At 36.7% G+C, this 25902-nt stretch overlaps 1 protein-coding gene across 2 annotated transcripts; it reads right to left on the bottom strand.

Annotated features, from left to right (window-relative positions):
- Positions 1-12901: 12901 nt before the first annotated feature.
- Positions 12902-21392, bottom strand: LOC129430975 (potassium voltage-gated channel subfamily A member 3). Of its 2 annotated transcripts, none has more exons than XM_055188633.2 (2): positions 18404-21392; positions 12902-13347 (listed from the first exon to the last, which is right to left on the bottom strand). In XM_055188633.2, exon 1 carries the CDS (start codon positions 20991-20993, stop codon positions 19440-19442), a length of 1554 nt encoding a protein of 517 aa, XP_055044608.2. In that variant the 5' UTR covers positions 20994-21392; the 3' UTR covers positions 12902-13347; positions 18404-19439. The 2 variants fall into 2 exon arrangements, with proteins under 2 accessions (XP_055044608.2, XP_055044609.2); XM_055188634.2 differs by having other exon boundaries at positions 12902-13344.
- Between the last annotated feature and the right edge of the window lie 4510 nt (positions 21393-25902).

Here is a 25902-nt window from a genome sequence, read left to right as displayed (position 1 = left end):
GGCCAATACTTGCAAGCAATATCTGTTCAAAAGAACTCTCCGTTTGTGGCTGCTTGAAGCTCCTTCTGCAGGTATAGGTGGATAAGAAAATATTACTCCCCGGCACATTAAGAGCTTTGAGTAGCACTCCGTGTCTGCAAACAACCACCTCAAGGCCCTCTTCATCAAGTTTGCTTACTTTTCTGTTAGTTTCAAATTACATCACACCAACAGGCATCTTTATAATGATTGTAGACAATAAAGGTTTACTTTTAAACTAAAGGTTTTTCAAGATTCATGGAGCATTAAAAAGTTAATCTTCTGCTTTCTCTACTCCAGGTACACAAACTTGTTGAAAGTCAGGGTGACAAATTGATATGTAATAATGAATGACCAAGCTATTAAACTAACCACTTTGGGTGCCAGCACACATTCCCATATCCAAATGATTATTTTTGTAAAACGCACACCTAACCTGTCAAATGTCTTAAAATACCCAAAGCAATGTTTGTGGTAACTGTGGTATAAGCAGAATAATTGACTCCAGTCCTTTAAATTATTTGAAAATAATGCACACCTGCTGCGTAGCAGCCCACTGTCAAATATTCCTTACGTATTATATAAGCTCACAACAGCTGGGATACATTAACTACTTAATAAAGCAAAAATTACACATTTCAAATGATGGATTTAAATCAAAAAGTTTCTTTTTCCTTAAAACTACAAGAGTAAAAGAACTAACTCTTTTGTCTGGCGGAATCTGTAGGTTTTTCTGTTGCCATCTGCACAAAGAGCGAGCATTGTTGGGTGTACATGCCGGGCAGGTGAAGTGCCCTACACTGGATGTTTGCATGATCACAAGTGCAGAAATGTGGAGGTCTCACTGTAGGCAATAAACAGACTGAAAACAGAAGTTCAATAATTTGTTAGAAAGCATTAACAATGGGCACAGTAATATAGCTTAGAAAAAATGAGGCTGACAAATCACAAATAATCTAGTAGAACATGGATACCTGTAGCTGAAGCTTTGTATCTCTTCACTTCTGCTGCTTTTTAGTAGTGGACGTCCTTCAGCATTTTCTCCACCTATCTGACATTAAATGTACTCCCTTTAGTGGCTGTTGCTTTGCCCTTGGGTTCCTTTGCCTTGCATAAAAGAAAGTGTGCTTGTATGGTAATACTGAAATACAGCCAACTCTTGAGCAGTTCACACAATTTTTGCACTCTAAATCACACACTTTAGAATTATCACAATACTGCAAGAACACAATCTCAACAAATATACTCACCTTGATTTGAGCAAGAAGCATGTCTGCTATGAAAATAACACCCTCTGCTCTCCCTCTGTCTTGCTCAGCAGCCATTTCAACAATACCTCATTGGTCAGACAAAGAGGCATAGGCTAAGTGTTTTGGACAGTGAGAGAGAGAGTAAAATGAATAAAATTACAATACTTACTTGAAAACAGAGAAGCTTGCGAAAGAGTGAGTGAGTGAGTGACCCTTTTACTGTTTGTACACAATGATGACGTGGCAACGTATGCGCACGCAGTTTGGCAACGGAAGCACAGCAAGAATCAGCAGTGAAGCAATACAGACAGAGAAAGTTAGTTTAAAAAGTTGACTTATCTTCTACACAGTTACCAGATCCGTGTACTATAGTGGAGTGGATAAAAGACGTTAGAAGATGGCCAAATACTAAACGTATATTATATTAGTGCAACCAAATGCTACAACCAGACGTTTTGATGTGGGGAAATCGTTTTAATAAACTTTCTGAGTTGCTTACACGTTAGAACCACTGGGAAATAACATCACTTCCGTTGCCAAAATGCGCACGCAGGCTATTTGATCACGTGGGCTGTAAAAGGGTCTATTGAAGTGGCTCTTAAGAAGAGCCGTTGGTTTTCTAAGAAAAAGTATAAACTGTGGGTGAACAAGGAAGGGTGGTGGGTACTGACCGGACCTGAGAAAAGAAAACAAAAACATGATTAATTCTCTTACAGCAAAGTTTCCTAGGTTTGTCATATTATATATGCAGAACTGTAAACAAAAAGGTAACAGTTATGCTACCTATAAATAAAGCATAAACTGCATAAATGAACAGTTGATCTGACTTCAGAGAAATAAATGAAATAATTATCTTGGTACTTGAAGCTTGGTTAGATATGGTTACTGTAGTCAAACTTTTACACACTTTCTTCTGAAAGATATATTAAAAACAATTACAGAACATAACACAATCAATTTTAATCCCTTCTACCGATCAATTGACTTAATGTAACTGCACAAACTAGCCTTATTATATAAATAATATTAAATAATTAAATAAATCTATTCTGCTCACCAAGGCTGCATTTATTTGATATAAAAACACTTATAATGTGAAATATTATTGTAATCTGAATGTAATAATGTGAAATATTATTGTAATCTGAATGTAAGTGCTGCTGACGGTGTCAGCGGCGATCGCTCTCTGTGATCGATTGGTTCCGCCTTGTATGTTTAGATGAGCAGATTTACAATGAACACAATTATTTACTTAAATCGGTTATTTTTTCATTTAGAGCTTATTTCACGAACTGCATTCCGCGCGAAATTAATAAAACTACTGGTTTAAAAACGCTAGAACAACTGTTTAGCAACATAATATAATGCAGTCACTGCAGCTTTCTGTGATTAATACATTAACGTTAGCTGATTATCAAACAGTCATCCAATAATGTTTCTGACCTTAGTAACGTAAAAACCACTATAGATAACTCCATAGTTCACACACGCAAATTAAATGTTATGCTGCACCAACTTTAGGATTTCTTAAATGACCGCACCTGAACAAACAATTATGTCCTAAATATGAGCCAATTGGATTCTGACCAAACGCGTGCACTGACTTGTCTGTTGCCTTAGCGGTGATATTATATTGCTAACGTTGCAACAAAGACTTAACATAAACACAGGATTTACTCAATTTTAGTAACATTAATCACCAAATTTCCAAGAAAGCCTTACCCATGGAACTCCAGAGAACGCAATATCACTGCGTCGCTTCTCTTGTTGAAGTTGTTGGCAATAAGAAATTATCGCCCCCTATTGGTTATCATCCTCATAAATGCGTGTCATTTTCACGCCTAGAGGAGGCAAAGCGTCACATTGACACGCATCCTCTAGTGGACCAGCGTGTCTATTACACGCTTTAGCGTGATACTGGGTTGATATATATATATATATATATATATATATATATATATATATATATATATATATATATATATATATATATATATATATATATATATATATATATATATTAGGGCTGTCAATAGATTAAAAAAATTAATCTAGATTAATCGCATGATTTCATGAGTTAACTGCGATTAATCGCAAATTAATCGCACATTTTTATCCATTCTAAATTTACCCTAATTTAACACTTTTCAGGTTTTTAATATTCTAATCATATATACATAAATAGATGCTTTATGCAAATGTATGTTAACAACAGCCTGTTTACATTTTAACAGAATCACCAGCCATTGTTTTGTATATGAATTTTCCTTTCAGAAGATTTTTCTTTCTCCATTTTTGTTTGCTGCTGCATCATTTGTGACATGTGCTGGCAAATTGAGTCGGAATTAGCAAATTTAAAAAAAATAGTTGTTCATATTTTGACATTCTCTATTAAAACATAGAACAATGCATGATTTGTTGAAATATAACAAAATATGACAGAACTACACGTGTTTGAAGTTGAAAGAGTCAAATTACCACAAAAATTTCCACATCCATACATTATATTACCACATCAATACCTTAAAATCACTGGTAAAACTAATAGATTTAGCACACACAAAGCAAAAACATCATCAATGTATGTTCAACTTTTTTTCCTTTTGTTTGATTGACATTGAGACAGACTGCTTAAAACAGGGGTCTTCAACGTTTTTTAGGTCAGGGACCCCTTAGATGAGAGAGGCATGGAGCAGGGACCCCCTGATACTAAATGTGTAAAACTGATATTTAAGTAATCAGTAAGGTACGAAAGGCTGCCTTTTATTAGGCACAATGCAAAGTGGAGTAAAGTACAACTATTCACCAATCAGAATCACAATCAGGAACACAGCCATACTATATTAAGACAGTACATTGGTACTATTATGCTGTTGTTGTACATGCATAATTTATTTGTTAAAGTAGATTTAGTTTTTATATGAATATAATAATAATAATAATATGAATATGAATATGAATATGAATATAAAATAATAATAATAATAATATTATATTATTTTAAGGTATTTGCAGTGTAATAGATTTTCATTTTACTGTGAATTTACCTGAACCTGCACTGTAAAAAAAATCCGTAGAAATTTCAATGTTATTGCAGCTCGGTTGCCGGTAAATTACTGTAGATTTACATTTATGTTATTTACTGGCAAGAGTTTGTTCAAAGTTAAATACATTTTCACAGAATAAAACTAAACAATAACAGCCTCATGCAAAGCATTCTGGGAATCAGAAATCATCATCAACCTTTTTCTGTTTTTTGCTTCAGATTTTGTTTCCCAGAATGTTTTGCTTGATGCTGTTTTTTTAGTTTTACTCTGTAAAGACAAAGACTTGTAAATGTTTCATGTTCATTTAACTTTGAACAAACTCTTGCCAGTAAATAACATAAATGTAAATCTACGGTAAATTACCGGCAACCCAGCTGCAATTTCTACGGAATTTTTTTACAGTGTGGGCTTTCAGTTTATAAAGATGACTGATCATGGTGAATGGCACAAAGACTCTCTATTCTGGTGGGGATAGAGGTTGTGCTACTTTATAATTAAGAGGTTTGTTGCCTTTCTTGTGTATCGTCATTGTCACGAGTTTGAGTAACGCAGGTTTATTTTCTGCATAGCTTCATATCAGACTCAGGAGAAAGCATTGAGTCCGCGCGCATCTCTTTGGGCAACTTTTTGACAGGCGGATTTCAACCTGACTATGAATCTTGCACAAAGCACCATCATGGTGCGCGTTTCATAAATTTTTAAATGCGAGCGATAGTTTTGTCAAAGTTTATAATGCAGACGCGGTGTGGTGTCATTTGCCTGTTGAGTTAGCGCTTTAAATCTGAACTGCGTGAAACAGCCGTCCAAGTTCAGAAATAAAACTTAGATGAGACAATGTCGCACTGATTCTAAAATAACTTTCTGAAAGAAAGACACACATGCCTATAAGATTTACCTGTTTTATGATGCCTTTTCTGTCGCTACTGCTGCTTCCTGAGTGTACATTTATAGTCTTCAGATATTTTATTTTGGTCAGCTTGCTTATCTGAACGCGTGCCTTCGCGGCCACGCACGTGCACAACTTAAAGGGGACATGTAACGTTTTTTGTACATATATTTTACGTTTTTAGCAAAAAAATAGCTTGTGGTCAAACATCATTTGCCGGACCCCCTGCAGTTCCGTTGCGGACCCCCTGGGGGCCGCGGACCCCCGGTTGAAGACCCATGGCTTAAAATCTAAGTGATCTAATATAATGTTACACATCAGATAGTTTTACCCAACAGTTAACCAAACATTTACTTAAAACATAACAGATTATAGAGCCTACATGCGTGAATTCTTATCAAAACAGATATTTGTAAAACTGTAATTTTGTGTAGATGTCTATATATCCGGGTCGCGCACTCGCGCGTCTGTGTGCACGCGCTTCAGATATCAGTCAGTCAGCGTGAGGGGATCGCTTTTGAGTCTTGTCGCTCTTAATAACTCTTTAACATTAATCAGGTACCGAACTTTATCTCTCTTAATGACTCTTTTAACATCAAGCAAGTCCTGCAGTCTATTTTCTAAGTCATGCATAAAAGCGAAACCAAAATGAATTGAGACGCATCTTTGTATTAGATTAAGCATTAGGAGGACGGTAACGTTACACCTCTCAGACGTATAAATAAAGATCATATCAGATGTCCAACAAGCATTTAGAGCATTGGATTTGGTAGACGATTTGCTTAATGTTCTTATTTCTATGAAAACCTTTTACTCATTTAGAGAGAGTCACATTTGTCTGCGTCTCTGTTCATTCAACTATGGGCTGGACCAAGGGTCAAACAGAAATTGCGCGTTGCGTTAATCTCTGTTAATAAAATTAGTGGCGTTAAAATGAATTTGCGTTAACGCGTTATTAACGCGTTAATTTTGACAGCCCTAATATATATATATATATATATTAGGGCTGTCAATAGATTAAAAAAATTAATCTAGATTAATCGCATGATTTCATGAGTTAACTGCGATTAATCGCAAATTAATCGCACATTTTTATCCATTCTAAATTTACCCTAATTTAACACTTTTCAGGTTTTTAATATTCTAATCATATATATATATAGATGCTTTATGCAAATGTATGTTAACAACAGCCTGTTTACATTTTAACAGAATCACCAGCCATTGTTTTGTATATGAATTTTCCTTTCAGAAGATTTTTCTTTCTCCATTTTTGTTTGCTGCTGCATCATTTGTGACATGTGCTGGCAAATTGAGTCGGAATTAGCAAATTAAAAAAAAAAATAGTTGTTCATATTTTGACATTCTCTATTAAAACATAGAACAATGCATGATTTGTTGAAATATATCAAAATATGACAGAACTACACGTGTTTGAAGTTGAAAGAGTCAAATTACCACAAACATTTCCACATCCATACATTATATTACCACATCAATACCTTAAAATCACTGGTAAAACTAATAGATTTAGCACACACAAAGCAAAAACATCATCAATGTATGTTCAACTTTTTTTCCTTTTGTTTGATTGACATTGAGACAGACTGCTTAAAATCTAAGTGATCTAATATAATTTTACACATCAGATAGTTTTACCCAACAGTTAACCAAACATTTACTTAAAACATAACAGATAATAGAGCCTACCTGCCTGAATTCTTATCAAAACAGATATTTGTAAAACTGTAATTTTGTGTAGATGTCTATATATCCGGGTCGCGCACTCGCGCGTCTGTGTGCACGCGCTTCAGATGTCAGTCAGTCAGCGTGAGGAGATCGCTTTTGAGTCTTGTCGCTCTTAATAACTCTTTAACATTAATCAGGTACCGAACTTTATCTCTCTTAATGACTCTTTAAACATCAAGCAAGTCCTGCAGTCTATTTTCTAAGTCATGCATAAAAGCGAAACCAAAATGAATTGAGACGCATTTTTGTATTAGATTAAGCATTAGGAGGACGGTAACGTTACACCTCTCAGACGTATAAATAAAGATCATATCAGATGTCCAACGAGCATTTAGAGCATTGGATTTGGTAGACGATTTGCTTAATGTTCTTATTTCTATGAAAACCTTTTACTCATTTAGAGAGAGTCACATTTGTCTGCGTCTCTGTTCATTCAACAATGGGCTGGACCAAGGGTCAAACAGAAATTGCGCGTTGCGTTAATCTCCGTTAATAAAATTAGTGGCGTTAAAATGAATTTGCGTTAACGCGTTATTAACGCGTTAATTTTAACAGCCCTAATATATATATATATATATATATATATATATATATATATATATATATATATAGTCGCTGCCAGATGAGACTCACGTATATCCAAAACGGTTACTTTTCAGAAAGTGAAAATAACACTGTATTTCAAAAGCAGTTGAATGTAGCGTTGTCATACTTGGTATGGCATCTTTACATGTAACCATATTCTTGCCAGTGTAATGATATAATCCACATTTGACCAAAATTGAGTTTAAATGGACATACGTGCATATTTTACAGTAACGGTGGTCGATACGCGTTCTTCCGATCATTAATTAGAATGGCCAAGTCACGTTCCATATTGACAGATGAATACGCTCAGTTTATTAAATAGCCTGCATCTTAGTTAAATACGGTTCGTTTTTTTAATATTAAAGGGGACAGAGAATGAAAAACCATTTTTACCTTGTCTTTGTTGAATAATGGTAGTCTACCCGCATTCACAAACATACAAAGAGTTCTAGACATGCTAAACATCTCAGTCTCATAGAAATTCCTCTTTTAGAAATGTCAGCCAGAAAACAGCCCAATCTGAAAAACTGATGCTTATGACATCACAGGCATCTAACTGCCCCTCCACTTTAAAATAATTGGCTATATTTTTTGAGTGGCAGCAAAGACAGCCAATGAGTAATGAGATTGCAAGTTAAATAGGTGCAAAACCACTTGTTTAAAATCCCCCACCCTAATAGAGCTATCTTAGAGAGGTTTTTAGGAAGCTTCTAAGGCATTATAGACCCAAACAAAAAAAAATTTGTCTACATGTCACATCACAGAACAAGGATAAATACCCCGTTCAATCATTCTATGTCACCTTTAATTATAAATTTATTAAATGTCTTTTGCAAACTATGACGGGACAATGAATCAATACACTGACATGGTAATGCTAGACAGCAGGGGCGTTTGTGTTGAAAAGAGGTGGGGACAAAAGATCAGATAAAAAACATTACTGCAGGATGGGAAAATGATTGAATAACGGTGCATAAAAAATGGACATAGCATAGGCCAGTCAACAACAAGAAAATACTCAGCATAAAACCCTCAACAATGTCGACTGCACACATGTAGCAGTCCCTGCAACACCAGCTCAACCGAACAGTGCCAAAGCACCATACCGTAGAAAACAGCAGCGCGTTTAGTCAATGATTACAATGAATTTCATTACATATGTACAAGAAAACACACCATAAGCATACAAACGCAACATATGTGACCCTGGACCACAAAACCAGTTTTAAGCTTCGCTTGATTTTTTCAGAACATTTTAACCAAATGCTTTCAAAAAGTGGTGGGGACATGTCCTCAGCGTCTAACACCTATGCTAGACAGTTACTTTATTTGCACTGTCCTACCGTAATTTTGTCACTCCTAGACGTACGTCTGGCGTCAGGGGGAAACGTTTACCTCAATGAAGGAAAGTCATTGTCTCACCAGGCTACGTTTATTCGGCTATATCCAGTGCTGAGATGAAACTTTACGAGACTGGCGAGATGCTTCCACAGGGCTGGAGATCATACGCGGCGTGATTGACAACTTTGACACCAAATGGATATACGTGAAAATCAGATGACATGATTTCACAACTTTTCATTGGCCATTTAGATATGTGAAGCATACTGTATATGGAAATGAACCTGGACATTCAATCCGTCGAAAAATCTCAAAATCATCAAAATGGACATACGTGGTTTTCATCGGACAGCGACAATATACTACATACATATACAAATACACATACATACACATAGAGGACATAGGAATGAGTAAATTATCAGTTTTTTATTAAAGTGGATTATTCCTAAAAGTTAATGGCTAAAAAGTAAACACCAACTGACAAAAGAATAAACTCCATCTGGTCACAGTGTGACAACATTTCCTTTCAACTCCCTCTTCAACATGGTGACAATCCAACCCATCTGTGGCCACAACATGACAGCCATAGAACCAAATGCTTGAGCGTCATCCCTCAGAAAAATCTGCTCTTCCATTCCCTGGACTGTACTGTAACAACACTTTTAATTTTTTTATACATTCTCACTTAATAAAAATACGTTTTACATGAAATTTTCAGATAAAGAGTTCAGGTAAACTAGTTAGAAATAACCGACTTGGACAATGCATTAAGAAAACTGCACATGTGCCTTTCTGTTAAGATGAAAACGTATGCTTGCAATGTCAGAATAACACCTGATTTAAAAAAAAAATATCAAGAATAAGCACAGAGTCAGCCTTCTCTGAGCATTTATGCATCATGGTATATACGTCCATAAAGGTCAGCATTTATATTCTGCTATTTCATGAGAAATGCACATTTGAAAAATAAGTCTCGAGGGAAAGGGATATTCAATTCCTCTTGCTGACTTAAAAAAAATCATATTGCAAATGCACGCTGAAGGTTTAATTCTAGGCTACAAAACTGGAATTATAAAGGGAATCTTAAACCAGTTTTAAAATAACCTTACATGAATGTAGAGTTATCACAGAGATGTTTTCATCTTTATTCAGTATCGGTGACTCATACAGTAGCATGCCTACTCATGGCATCCCTCTTTTCACATTGTATAAATAGCACATCACTACAGAATGATGAGAAGTCATTCACAGATAAATCCACCTGAAAATGTTCTCATCCATGTAAGACACAGAGAGTATGCTAAAATGAATAGCGCTTTGGGACATTTAAGTTGAGAACTGTGTGCATACTCACATTGTCCTCTTTCTCCACTTGGACTAAAGACGTTTTCTGCAGTTTTTGAAGGTCATGCAACCGGGCCACTGCAGTTTAGAACATAGTTTAAAGGCACATTGAACCCCTTAAAAGAACGTTTGACTGTAAGATTATTCAGCTTGAAACATTCTTCACATATGGCTATGAGTACTGACACACTTTTATAGTAGACCTAATTCTGTAGCCTGTATTTTAAAAGACACGTATGCATCTAGCAGATGCTTTTACCCAAATTGACTTCCATGGAATTTAAACTACATGCTATATAAATTTTCTGCATTCCCTAGGAATCAAAACTATGACCTTGGCTTTACTAGTGCTGTGCTATACTGTTTGACCTACAGGATTGCCAGAGCACATTATAGGGGAGGTGAAGAGGTCATAGGGACCGCCATGACACCTGTTCCTAAGGTCAGCTATTTGACATGTCAGAGACTTGATCTTCAAGCAGAAGGTCAAAGATGCTGTACTTGATCAAATAAAATAGTTTTAAAGGAAATGTGTGTCCTGCATTTTATAAAAGCAATAAGGCACTAGTGGTGCTACACTGAAATAAAAGATCCATTCAATTTACTCAATTTTTTAAGGTAAGTTGTCGCAATCAATTTATTTAAGCTACATTTAAACAACAACAAAAAAAGAAAAACAAAACAAAAAACTTTTGTTTAAATGTAGCTTAAATAAATTGATTGCGACCACTTACCTTAAAAAATTTGAGTAAATTGAATGAATAAATTTTTTCAGTGTATACATTTTGGGGGAAAGTTACTTTTAAAAGTAATGCATTACAATATTAAGTTACTCCCAAAGAAAGTAACTAATTGCGTTACTTAGAGGCTGTTTACACTTGGCATTATGCGTTTTAGTTGATCGAATCACAAGTGGACGACGTTAATGGCAGGTGTAAACGGTGTTCAAAACGTTTTGAGCTCGTTCACTTTCGACCACTTTCAACCACATTCAGATGTATTCGAAACCCCTTTCGATCGTTTGCTTTTGTAGTGTAAACACACATGTGGTTGAATGTGTTCGAACAGCCACACGCGAGCGCCTTCCCTCCGCCCATTTATCTAATCTGAAGTACTGAACACAATGTTTTACGTCTTTTCTGACTTCTGGCGCGGTGTACAGCGCTATTTTTAGCCTTTCATTGATAAAACTAAAGCAGCTGATCTCCGCAATTTCAATTTGCAAGCTTGTGAAAGTTGCGCGATCCTATTTAATCAATTGCACTGAAAATTCAGAAAAAGCTCTTACATATTCATGTACAAAACACTGTGCAGCATGTTTACTTACAACACAAGCAGCAGACTCCGACATAATATTAGTGCGCGTCCATATAAACTCATCATTACTCCCGTTCGCGTTTAAATGACAGCAGAGAGACTCCCCCACTGTCTCGACAGACCACCCCCTCAAAGTAATCATGACAGAAGCGGTCAAAGTGAACAAAAGAGACGGATTTAAATACCAGGTGTAAACGTAATGTGTCTCTCTCGTCCAATTGTGATCCGACACATCTTAATACCAAGTGTAAACAGCCCCCTTAGTTCCTTTTCATGGAAAGTAATGCTTACGCTACTTTTGCATTACTTTTTCTTGGCTGAGGCTTGATCTCTTTCAGACCTTGCATGTGTTTTTTATGACTGAAAAGTTCTGCATTCAGATTGCATATTTAATCACAAAAATGTTGAGCTCTGGGCTGCCATCTCAATTTCTGACTCAAACTGTTCCCACACAGGCGCATAGAGTGCATAATGTGACTACGTTTAGTTTAATTCATTACATTTTTTTATCGACTTAATTAAACTAAAAAAAGTAACTTGCATTACTTTTTTGAAAAAGTAACTCAAATATTAATGTGCACATTTAAAAAGTAATGTGTTACTACTCGTTACTTCAGAAAAGTAATATTATTACGTAATGCACGTTACTTGTAATGCGTAACCCCCTACATTGGTGCTATATAGCAAATATAGTCACTGCGTATATAAATTAGGTAAAAAAACTGCAACCATATTATTATTATTATTATTATTAGTTACATTTATATAGCAACACATGATAACACACTGTGTAAATGGGCCCTAACAATGCAATTTAACTATGACTACCGGTATATCCAAAATACTTTACTGCCTCTTGTAGCACAGTGTTTAAAGGGATAGGTCACCAAAAATGAAAATTCTATCATTTACTCACCCCCTGTTGTATGAGTTTTTTATTTTGTTGAACATAATAAATGATGGTAACCACACAGTTGCCGGCAGCCACTGCCTTTCATAGTATTTTTCCTAAATGTGGAAATCATTGGGTGCCGCCAACTTTGTGGATACCATCATTTATCAAAATATCTTCTTTTGTGTTCAACAGAATAAAATAATCTCATACAAGTTTGGAACAACATAAGAGTGAGTAAAAAAGACAGAATTTTTATGTTGGGGGAACTAACTCCTTTAATCATACTTTTTAGTATGATGCAACAGTACAAACTTTGCATCGACACAACTGCCTTTGTGTCACGGTTGTGATGCGATGATGAATATAGTGCTAGTTAGAATGTGTTGTACGTGATGTCACACACAAACAAATGAGTTTAAAGAAAGAGACCAACACCACTCAAAAATGACAAGGAAGCATCACATTAATGACTATCAGTTTATACAGCAAGGTTAAAGACGACATCACAACCTGACGACAAATGACAACTGATGAATGTAGCATAATTAGCACACCCCTATAACGCCCGGCTATGGCGGAGGCCGAGAGGGGCGTGTAGAAGCACTTATGCAGAAGGTCTTAAAAGTCTTACGTGTAGCAGCAAAAAAAGCACATGAACATAGGAGTCCATCTTCTTTTGGTAAAGCAATAGAATACTAAAGACAACAAAGGCAAGTGGTGTGCTGGGCTGTCTAGCCAGGGGGAAATCAGGGCCCGAAGGCTGTAGGGGGTAAGGTTTTTAAAGGCACCTCCTCCTAAGAATGGAGGAGAAGGGAACAGTTCATGAGCCCCTATGTTTGGCAAGCTGGTGTCCACACAGGCAATCCGGCCTCATTTCAAGCATCGTGGCTTTTCTCTCTTTCCTCACTGCTATGAAAGAACAATAAACAAAAATACATTAAAGCTTTAAAACAATTTGCAGAAATCATGTAAGGTTACTGCTTGAAAAAGGGGTGCAATATAAGTAAAATGTGAGTGGTGTTTGCACATACATAATGTGCACACTGTAAAAAAATGCAGTATTTTTGTCAAATCAACATAATTTAAGTTAAAGTAACATAAAAATATAATGTAAACAATTTTCACCTTGTTTTTATAAGTTATGTCAACTTATCACAGGTCAAAACTTTAAACAGCATGTTAAATTGACTTGCAAAGAGTTTTAACTTCATGCATGCTGCAATTAAAAAAAATAAAAAAAATAATGGTTTACATTTTATTTAAAAATGTTTAAGTTCTGTAATTTTTTAAGGTTTTAATTTTTTTATTGTTTTATTTTTTAATTTTCTTGTTATAGAAAACAAATTTTTACCCAAATAAGTTAAATTGGATTTATTGCGTTTTGGAACCAAACTCTTATGTTGATTTGACAAAAATGCTGCATTTTTTCTGTGTATGTATTTTACAAGTTGGCTAATTCGTATTAATTCATAAAAAATGAAAAACATACAATTACGTTAAAAAATGATGCGCAACATCATAGGGGTGAAAGCAAATCGTACAAAAATATACAAAAATTCATACGGATTACCCACCTAGTAAAATACGTACAAATTGCGATGAGATTATGTTGAATGTCTCTTTAATGTAATTTCATTGGGGTCTATAGGCGAAAATGTATTATTCATTACTGGACCACAAATAGTATGTCAAACTTTAGTAATAAGATGGTAATCCATTCAGTGATAGTTACTTAAGCAGGCACCACTATTTATTAAAAAATGTCATTTGACCACCTTTCATTAATAAACTGTCAAGAGATGATTAATATTGTAAGATAAATGGAGAACGAAACAGTGCATAATGCTAGGATGCTGTGTGTGGTTGCCAATGAGTTTCTATGTGGTTGCTACGATGTTTTGAGTTGTTGGTGCATTTCTGCAAAAATTAACCATGTTTTTTTTTTGTGGCAAAAGTGTAGTAACCATGTTTTTTGGTGTATTGATTACTATCAGCAAAACCATGGTTTTACTACAGTTTTTAACTGTAGTAAAACCATGGTTAATTTTGGTAAGGGGTGGAATGTTTATACAGTGTACATATCAGTGGCGGCTGGTGACTTCTTTTTTCGAGGGCACTCAATGCGAAGTTCGTCACAACATGTATGCAGCTCATTATGTGCAGCCCAGTCTCCTGACGATTTTTTTTGTTGTTTCTCAATTTTTTTGCTATTTTTTACCATTTTCGCTTGGGTTTAGGGTTAGAACAACTTTTTGTTATATAAAAATGACATCCTAACCTAAACCCCAACTCTAACCCCAACTCCAAGCGACCATGGCTTAACTATGGACAAAAACATGGAGAAACCTGCATGTATATTAAATAACCTCATTAAGCAAATCTAAAACCTAACCCTAAACCCAAGCGAAAATGGTAAAAAATTGCAAAAAAAATTGAGAAACCAATAAATAAAACGACCAAAAAAGATGCACCGTTTAGGACTGGCGTATCATATGCACACCAAAGTGGAATTTGGCATATGTATTGCACGATTTTTACACTTTGTGCTATTTATACGCATCTTCAGGAGACTGGGCAGTCGTGTGTGGTTCGTAATTTCAAAATATGTGTTCGGCGCGTCGAGTGATCCTATGTGCATTACGTGTCTTGTCAAAATAAGTGCCTGATGCAGATGCGTCTAAGGGTTTATGATAAAGAAACGCTCGTGTTTGCCAGATACTCTCATAATCTCATGCGTAATCTGAGTTCACTGTTAAGGGAGTGTCTTGCGTGCATTTTGTGAACGTGAGCGTCTCTTTTATCATAAACGGTTTTGACGGGTGTGCAGCAGGCACCCATCTTGACAAAACACGCGATGCACGTGGTCCAAATGACACTCCAAACACTTATTTTGAAAACACGAGCAACACACATGACACTCCAAACACTCCAAGCAGTCACGAGCCGCCACTGGTACATATTCTGATCTGGACATTGCTTCCATGGGAAGTTTAAACAACTTGGTTTTGCAAGTCAATTCAACCTACTATTTCAAGTTTTGACCTGTGAATAGCCGACATAACTTATAAAAACAAGTTGAAATTGTTTAACTTATTATATCTTAAGTTTAAGTAGCATAAAAATATATATTGATTTGACAAAAATGGGGCATTTTTTCCATGTACATATTTTACAAGTTGGCTAATCGTATAAATTCATACAAAGTGAATCATACAAAAACGTACAATATTTAAACAATAATGATGCCCCACCCCTGAACCCAACATCATCGTACAAAAACATACAAAAAATGTCATACAAATTCATACGAATTACCCACGTACAAATTGCAATATGTTGAATGTCTCTTTACTGTAAACCTATTTCATTGGGTACTATAGGCGAACGTGTATTATTCATTACTGGACCACAAATAGTGCAGGATGAATTGCACATCAAACTTTAGTAATAAGATGGTAATCCATTCAGTGATAGTTACTTAAGCAGGCACCACTATTTATTAAAAATGCTCATTTGACAACCTTTCATTAATAAACTGTCAAGAGATCATTAATATTGTAACATAAATGGAGCACGAAACTAAATCTGCACATTATTTCTTCTAGCCTTTTAGACTGACCTAATATCAGAAAGTAGAGCTCACTTGTCCTGAATAAAGTCCAAGAGTCGAGGACTTTCATTTACAGTAGGTCTATTATGCAACATGGAGGCCAAAGCAGCAAAAGCTTTAAAAAGCACAGAATGCCTTTCAGGCTAAACGGGTCAAAGGAGACACTATAGGATGCATTACATTGCAGGGTAAAGAGGGAAGATGGGTTCAAATTACAAGTAACCACTACACTATATAGCAGAAGACAGACAGGAGGTAGCTGTGAATGCAGCCGTGCAGAACATCTCTCTAATGCTCCCCAAGAAACACAGCCTGTCCTAGATTCACTGCAATGACATGCGCAATCTGGCTGTAGATCAGATATACAGCTGTTAGCATGTCTCTCTGCATTTAAACTTAGCATTGTTTCGCTCTCACAACAGGGTATCGCAAATTCAAGCTCCAACTTTATTTTCCACCCAGCATTGGGTCAGAAAGGGATAAACCCAGTCATTGGGAACAACCCAGCAGAGGTTAAATTATAATCCAACAGGTTGGGTTCAATGGAGCTGTCCATAGTTCTGAAATTAGGAGAAATACGCTTTTATTTCTACATTAGCTGATATTTTGTACATCCTACATTAAGGCATTTGGCAGATGCTTTCTAAAGCAACGTACAGTGCATTACAATGTATACTTTTTATCAGCATGTGTGTTTCCTGGGTTCAAACCCATGACATTTTTTACTGCTAACGCAAAGCCCTATCATAGAGGAGCATAATGAACTGAAAATATATGATCAATATAAAATAAAACACATATTGTATTAAATTAATTATAACTTTACCTAAGGGTATATATCTTACGCACATAGGGGCGGTTTCCCGGACAGGGATTAGACTAGTAGTCAAAGACTAAAATAAATGTAAGGGGTGTCCAAACTGAAAACAACTTAAACTGACATATCTCAAAAAACATCAGTGCTCTTTGTTTTGCCTCAAAATTCACAAAAGTAATGTTTTTGGTAAGGCATTACTGCTGAAAAAAACAATATAACCATTATAGAAAATTCTATTGGTTTCCATTAAAGGTGCAGTGTGTAAATTTTAGCGGCATCTAGTGGTGAGGTGCTGGTAAATTGCAACCAATGGCTCAGTCCACTGCTTACCCCTCATTTTTTAATCACATAGAGAAGCTATGTTAGCCGCCACTGGACAAACATGTCATCGGAAACAACTTAGTAAAAAAATGGCAGCGTCCATGTAAGGGGACTGTCGGTGTATGTAGATAAAAACGTCTCATTCTAAGGTAATAAACACATAACGGTTCATTATTAAAGGTCTTTATACACCACTGATAATATAGTTTTGTATATTATATTGCATTTCTGTCAAGAGATCCTTCTAAAAATTACACACTGCACCTTTAAAATACCAAATAGGATCCATTAGCTTTTACCATTAAAACGACTACACTGTAGTGTGTTTTGGGCCATATTTCATTAGAACCAATACATAGAACCAATAGAACCAATACATACCATTAGAGACCAACAAAAACCAATACACTAGTGTGTTTTGGGCCACATTTCATTAGAACCAATAAAATTCCCAATAAAACCAATAAAACCATTAGAAGTTTCTGTAATGGTTTTATTGTTTTTTTTTTTTCAGCAGGGATGGTTGTTAAAACTAGTTATATTTCCTGATTAAACAAAGGTCTAGTCCTGGCTTAAGCTAATCTCGGTCCGGGAAACCACCCCATAATGTTTCACATTAAAGATAAATTACCCAGGGTGAACAAAATAGTCTTGCTGGGATTTGAGTTTTCATATTGACAATTAAAGTCCCTGATTCTTGAATAGTACAAATTATTAAAGAGACAAAGCCAACCATTGGGTTAAATTAACCAAGAACATGTTTATATTTGACCCAACAATGGGTTAAAACAAGCCAGCATGCTCTGAGCATCTTCTTTCACGTTGGCACTGGACATACTGTTGCAAAATGCTGTACTAGCTGGTAACAACTTATATAGCTGTTTGTTTTTGCAAAATGAAAAACCAAGTGTATGGGTTGTAGTTTAGTATTAGATCTCTAAACTAAAACGACCTGTAAAGCCATTGTACTATTCTGAGCCACACGATGGCAGCACTACCATGGTCTTCTTATTACAGCCACTTCGTGAATCAATGTCAACTCAAGGTGGGACAGCTTTGCGTATTGCAGCCCATGTAATAAAAACATAGTATTTAAAAGACAGGTGTGTTTTTAAGGCATACCTTATTTTAAATCTGTGTTCCCCCACACACATGCTTTAGCATTTTACATCAGTATTGATCATATTTGTCATTTGTGTAATGTATGTATGCTTCACCTGTTTATTAAGACATGGCGAGATGTCCATCCTGTTTGGGAATAGAGATTGGCTCAAAACATTTGGCGTAGGTAGAGCAGCCTCTTGTGATGATCAGTGTATTGGGCAGTGTTTTGGTGTATAACAACTCGAACGTATTGCACTTTATCCCAGACAGTGTCTTAATGGGTGGAAATTTAGAATATAATCCTGTACATTTTTTTTATATGGACCGTGTTGTTGTGGTTCCACCTTGATCTGTAGCATCCATATGAGTTCATATTAGCTCATTCTTGGTTGAATCTTCTTTCAGACTAAAAAACAGTCTGAAGGATTGCTGAACGCCATGGCAACAGTAGCGGGTTAGTGCGGAGCCTATGGTCGCTATGGAGACTGCATCACTCCAACGTGATTAAAAGTATCCAGTCGAAAGCGATCTCCCCACCCTGCTTGTCTCATAGTTGCACATTAAAAAGTGTCTGAGATTTGTGCTTGAAACGTATTTCAAGTCGGAATTCTCAGAATTTCTAACTTTGCGCAAATAGCAGAACAAAAGTGCGCGTACAGCATCTTATGCATCTTTGTTGACGAGATACAAACACAGAAAATAAGCACAACAGTCATTGTAAGACACTTATTTCAACAAGTGATATGTTATTCGTTTGTCCATATGTGTAAAAATACACAATATAGGCTACCTCTCCGTTTCTGCCCTCCCTATTTTTTTTTTATTTTTTTTTCGCGAATAAACTGAAGAAAATAATAGGCAATGAGCAAATTATTTAGGTCGATATACTTATTTCACATACTGCCTACATGAGTGAAAGTACCCTAAAGTGGCTTTGTTCTCACAGTAATATGGTTAAATCGAATAGGTGACAAACACTGCATGGGACCGGCGCGTAAAAACGCGTAATAATTTACTCTCGGTCTTGGAAATGGAGCACTCCACTGCCATGAGCCATGACATTAACCTACAGCATTGCCTTTGCGCACTGATACGTCAGAAGTATTATTGGTACGGTTGGAAAGCTGCCTTGGTTCTCTTTCTATCAGTCTAGACGTCTGTGAACATCTTTTTAATGTTTACGCAGTTTTGGTTGTTGTGAGCGGGGAAGTTGGGCTGCTTAAACCCGCTGTTGATGCCCTCTTCAATGACCATATATTCCGATTTGCTGAGGGACGACGTGCTTCGCGTCTTCTTTAACTCTTCGGAGGAGGACAAAGGCTGACAGCTGCCAATGTGGAGGTACTGAGCCTGCTCCTCTCCCTCGGTCTCTCTGTGGTAGAAATAGTTAAAATTGGACACTATAACAGGGACTGGCAAAGCGATGGTTAACACGCCCGCAATCGCACACAGAGAGCCAACGATTTTGCCCCCTATGGTGACTGGGTGCATATCTCCGTATCCCACAGTCGTCATGGTTACCACCGCCCACCAGAACGCATCTGGGATGCTGTTGAAGCCCGAGTCGGGATCATCTGCCTCTGCGAAGTAGACGGCGCTAGAGAACAGTATAACCCCAATGAAGAGAAAAAATATCAACAAGCCCAGCTCTCTCATGCTGGCTTTTAGGGTTTGCCCTAAAATCTGGAGACCTTTAGAGTGCCGCGATAGCTTAAAAATCCTAAACACCCGGACTAGTCGGATGACCCGGAGAATGGCCAAGGACATCGCCTGCTGGCCGTTTCCTTGCCTTTCGGCGAGTTCAGTCCCTAGGGTGATGAAATAGGGTATGATTGCCACAATGTCAATGATGTTCATGATGTTTTTGGAGAACGTAGCTTTGCTCGGGCACGCAAAAAATCTGACAAGCAGTTCAAAAGAAAACCAAATGATACAAAGGGTCTCAACGACAAAGAAAGGGTCGGAAAAGGGACTCGTGAAGTAAGGAAGAGTTCCGTTTATTAGGGGAGCGGCCGTGGTGCGGTCTTTGTCATCTCGAAACTCGGGTAACGTTTCCAGACAAAAAATAACGATAGATATTAAAATCACCAAAACCGAGACGATAGCAATACCCCTGGCTGGACCTGAGCTCTCTGGATACTCGAACAGCAACCACACCTGTCGCTGAAATTCATTAGTGGGCAAAGGGCGCTCTTCCTCTTTTATAAAGCCCTCATCTTCTCTAAATTTCTCCATGGCTTCCTCCCCAAGTTCATAGAAGCGTATCTCCTCTGAGAAAATGTCAATAGGAACGTTGACAGGTCTCCGTATACGCCCCCCTGACTGGTAGTAATATAAAATGGCATCGAAGCTTGGGCGATTTCTGTCAAAGAAATACTCGTTTCTCAATGGATCAAAGTAGCGCATTCTCTTCTTGGGGTCTCCGAGTAAAGTCTCGGGGAATTGAGCAAGGGTTTTGAGCTGTGTCTCGAATCGCAAGCCTGATATATTGATGACAACTCTTTCGCAACATTCGTGGTCTGGCTCGTAGCGCTCCAGCGAGTGGTGCCCGGGCAGCGCCGCCGACTCCTCCAGCATGTTGTCACAAGCAACAATTGTCATGATGTACTGGTCGTTTTCGGCGTAGCCGTGGTTTACGAGGTTGCCCCTGTGCTTGGTTGAGGAAGGTGGAGGCGAGTGGAGGAGGCTAAGGTGGTCGTCCATACAGCTGCTTAGGTGGAGGGGCAGTGGAAGCCGCGCCTCCACCACGAGCTCCAGTCAGCCACAGCCGCCCGTTGCAGCCGCGCGTCCTCGCGCTTTCTCCTTTCTCCCTCTCGGATCACTACTTTCTCAATCCAGTCTTCCCGCCCACGGCGCGCGCACCGGGGTTTATAAACATTCCTGTTCCCGCCCACGGCGCGCGGATGCCCAGCACACATCTACGCGTCGCCCAATCACAAACCTGACAGACATAAACATGAACCTCAGACGCGCGTCACTGAAGCCCACCCCGCTGTTTGTAGGGGAGCGTCCGTGCGACGTTTGATTCCGAAATATACCCAAAAGTCAATCAAATCAATCAAACCTAGTCCGTCTTGAGATGTTAATGTTTGAGCAAAGGTTTTTTTTAGCAACCAAAACGTCAACAAATGCAGTGATGCTTTAGTTGTTTCTGACGTGCTTTGATTACTCAGCTCTGGGCAAAGGCTCCAGAATGTCAACGAGAGGTGGCATGTGCACCTGGCCCCACTTTAAAGATAAAAGGACGTGCTCTAGCGTCACTGTTATTGACATTTAGAGGGCAGCAGGGACTTCATCTTTATGCAAACCCTCTCCATGTTACTTACTCACAAGGGTGCATTAGTTCATTTAGTAAATACAGAGAGATGATTATTATTTGTTTGGGCGGTTGTGACGGTGTAAGCCACAGTAATGGATTTGTTTATTTATTCATACACTATATCCCTGCTGAAAAAAACAATAAAACCATTACAGAAAATTCTAATGGTTTCCATTAAAATACCAATAGGAACCATTAGCTTTTACCATTAAAACCACTACACTGTAGTGTGTATTGGGCCATATTCCATTAGAAAATTCCCAATAAAACCAAAAGAATTTCTGTGATGGTGTCTATTGTTTTTTTAACGGATATGATTTAGAGATATGTTAATTTTAATCTCACACGATGACACATAAATGTCTTTCATGTCGAAAGAGACTGAGAGACACATTTATAAAGAGCAGGTTAATAGACTGCATGTCTTTAAGCAAAAATGAAGCAGAAAAAACATACTTATGGAAATATGGAGCTGTCCATAGTTCTGAAATTAGGGGAAATAAACTGGAAATATATGATCACAATATAAAATAAAACACAATATACTGTATCAAACTAATAATAACTATAAGGTTATCCACACTGCAGTGTATTAGTGTGTAGATCTATTATAATTTCATTGGGATGTCTGTTTTTGCGTTTCTACCCAGTCTCATGTAGATGCGTATAAATAGCACGACGTGTGAAAATTGTGCAATAAATTGGAATTTATTTGATACCCAGTCCTTTCAATTCACTTAAATGATGCATCTTTTTGTCGTTTTGTTTATTGGCTTCTAAGTTTTTTTCATTTTTTTTTTAAACCACTTTCGCTTATAGATTTGAGATTTGCTGAAGGAGGTTTTTTAATATACAAGTTTCTCCATGTTTTTGTTTATTTTTAAGCCATGGTCGCTTGAAGTTGGGGTTAGAATTGGGGTTTGGGTTAGGATGTCATTTTTATGTAACAAAAAGTTGTTCTAACCTAAGCTACAATGGTAAAAAAAATATATTTAGAAACCCAAAAAAGATGCGGTGTTTAAGTGAATGGGGAGGACTGGCGTATCATATGCACGCCGATACATACCCCAAAGTTGGAATTTGGCGTATGGGTCATTCTACGGAAATGTACATTTTTCTGTCCCTAGCCTTTACAGAAACATTGAAAAACACTTTAGGGTTACAATTTTTTATATTTTAAAATGAAACAACATGTTATTTGAACAATGACACCTTCTTGAGCATCAGTGTAGCAATATATGATTTTTATTAATTAATTAGAATTCCAAGCACCACAGAAGAGCTCGTCCCCACAGTCATGTACCGAGGGAAAATGCTTTATTTTAAGATCAAATACAATGTTTTATTCCATTTAAAATACAATAATGTGTCCATAACTATCAAATATATGATGTAAATTACATTAAAAAACTAAATGCTAAATAAATATTATAACAAATATAATGAAAGTAGTGGTCCCCTGGAGTTGTGTCACTGGTGTTACCGTTTAGCAAAAAAGCTCTTATTTTTAAATAAAAGTCACAATGACGACATCACTTGACTTCCTTCTTTCAATTTCCTGGAGATCTATGAAGAGAAGCCCATGATAAGTCCACAGTCTCTTTTCAGTTATCAGAAATCTTCTCATTTATCTCATGATTTCATATGAAGCTTTTAGTTTAAGTTACTGATATGACCTCCTTTATTGTTTGATAATTGCAAAAAAACTAGAATACAAATGATAAAACTACTTAATTTAGAGAGTATACAATGATTGACAGCATGTGGTTTGATACTTTGCAGCAGCAATTTTGTAAAATGCAGTTTTCATAAAAATGGTCACTGGTGTTACTGCCACTAGTGTTACCTTCCTTATGGGTAACACCAGTAAAGGTCAGTAACACCAGTGACTGGTGATTTGTTGTTTCAGTGGTGTTACTGTGTTTTTCCTTTCACATTAAATAAAATCTTTCACATGTGACATGATGATAATTTTTTAATTCACTGAATTCTGCTACACTTAAGAATTAAGCTTTAAAGCTTTAAATACAAAAACATGTATGCAGTCTTTAAGTACATGCACACAAAAAAAAAATCATTAAGCTGTCATTTATGTGTACTCATAAGGTCAAAGGGTAATCTAATAATGTCGTATAAGTTTAAATGTTAGAAAAAGAAATCAATTTTAAGACATCTTGCCATACCAAAAGTGAACGTTTCTGTAGAATGACCCGTATGTATTGCACGATTTTCACACTTTGTGCTATTTATACGCAACTTCGTGAGACTGGGTTTCACATTAAAAGTAAATCACTCTGGCTGTTTAAAACAAAATAATCTTGATAAGTATAAGATTTAATATTAACAATTAAATTCCTTACAGGTGATTCTTAAATAGTACAAAATAAATTATTTATTATTATTTTAAAGGTGCCAAAGAATGCATTGAAATAATCTGTAAAATTGTGCGTTGAAATTAACATAGAAGGTATGTAACTTTATTAAGTGCAAAAATGATCCAGAAACATTTTTACATGTTCATTTACAACCCTAGGATTTGTCCTTGGAATAAAATGGTCTATTTTTGCCCAATTTGGAAGGGTCATGAATAATAATGTTGAGCTCTGCTCTGATTCCTTTGCTCTGCTCTGAGGCTCATGCCAGTAGCTCACGTTAGTAAACAGATCTTATATGTTTGAGTTTGTATCAAATGAAAATACAGATTTTGAGGAACAACTAATTGTTTATGTAAGCAATAAGGTATAAGAGAGGCAACCCCTTCAGCCGTTTCTTATTCACGATACAGCACTTGCCTCGAGTACCTTACTGCTTTTGTAATATTACAATATTAAAGTAAAAAAAACTTTCATGAGGTTAAATCAATAAAAGCATTCCTTACGCTAGAAAAAAAATAGTCCCTGACCGCTAAGAACAACGTTCCAATGTGTAATATGCATGAAAGCTCAAATAAAAGCAACAAACCGATACGTGTGGTTGCTAAGGGTGTTGCTAAGGGTGCAGTGATAAAAAAACGTTGGGTGAAGTCATCATAGCCATGTTTTATCGTGAATAAAGTACAGCTATTGACCAATCAGAATCAAGTATTGAAACTTACCGTTTTATAAAGATTGTAAATTTTTACCACTAGATGGCGCCAAAATACAATAACACCAAACGACCTTGTTTAATGACGCTCTGAAGCAGTGTGGAATTATGGGATTTGTAGTCTTTAACTCAACCGCTGATGGCCATCAATCAGACGCAAACGAGAAATCACGTTGACGGATAAGGTAATCAAGTCTTATAAATGTTGCTTTCATGACATCGTTTATTTCATTATGTAAGTTTATATGTGATGTTTAAAACGAAATTGTTAGTCATAGATGTTACAGTATTAGTCCAATTTCGATGGTTAACACAGCACAGAATTAAGTATTCAACTTATAATCTACAATGATTTTTCACATAATGTATTGACAGTACAAATCTTATTGTGAAGTGTCTTAAAATGACCATTTATATTGCTGTACAATACCTCTTGATGTGCATATCGTCCGCGGGAAGACGCGCTGATTACAGTCTACACACTAATGTTGTGATCAATATAATAGCATACGTTTTTTGAAGGTTTACGAATCAAAACAACCCACCCATCGCATAAAACACAAGCAGGATCACAATCTCTGTCTAGTTAATGCAACACCAAATTGATCCTCATTCTTTCTCTCGTTTTGTTCCAAACTCTTCTTGGGTCGTTTGGTTGGCCCGTACGCTTACGGGAGCTGTCTTTGCTGACAGACGGTAAAGGTAAAGAGTTATCCATAAGTCCATAAGTTAGCGCGTAGCCCGGCAGGCACTAAGGCATAGTTCCACATTTGTCCACGACACTGGCTGCTCAAGGCAGTGACTTGTTGCCTCGCTGGCTCATGAGGAAATTACTTCGGAGGCATGAAGGCAGCTCAGAGAAAGGCTTTCCGACGCACTTCAAAGGCAGCGTGTTTGAAATATAAACAGAGAGCGCCTTGTGATAACTAATCACATATTTGAAAACTACAATACTAATTTCTCGCTAGAAATGCAATTAAAATGTGTAAAAAGTGAAAATATACCTTTATTTACACTAAATTTGTGCTCCAGTCGCTTCCTTACCCGCCATTTTATTTTTCCGAACTCGACCATGTTGTCATGTGGTTTTTACGTCAGTAAAGGCGGTAACGAAGGGTCACATGGATATTAACGTCATTGACAGGAGTAGTTTACAAGTAGTTGAAAACATTACAAATATTGATAGTAATCAGCTGGACAAAATATATA

The sequence above is a fragment of the Misgurnus anguillicaudatus genome, chromosome 13 (genome assembly GCF_027580225.2).
Source record: "Misgurnus anguillicaudatus chromosome 13, ASM2758022v2, whole genome shotgun sequence".
Classification (NCBI taxonomy): domain Eukaryota; kingdom Metazoa; phylum Chordata; class Actinopteri; order Cypriniformes; family Cobitidae; genus Misgurnus; species Misgurnus anguillicaudatus.
Note: the sequence above shows the minus strand (reverse complement) of the source record. Positions and strands in the feature narration are given on the sequence as shown.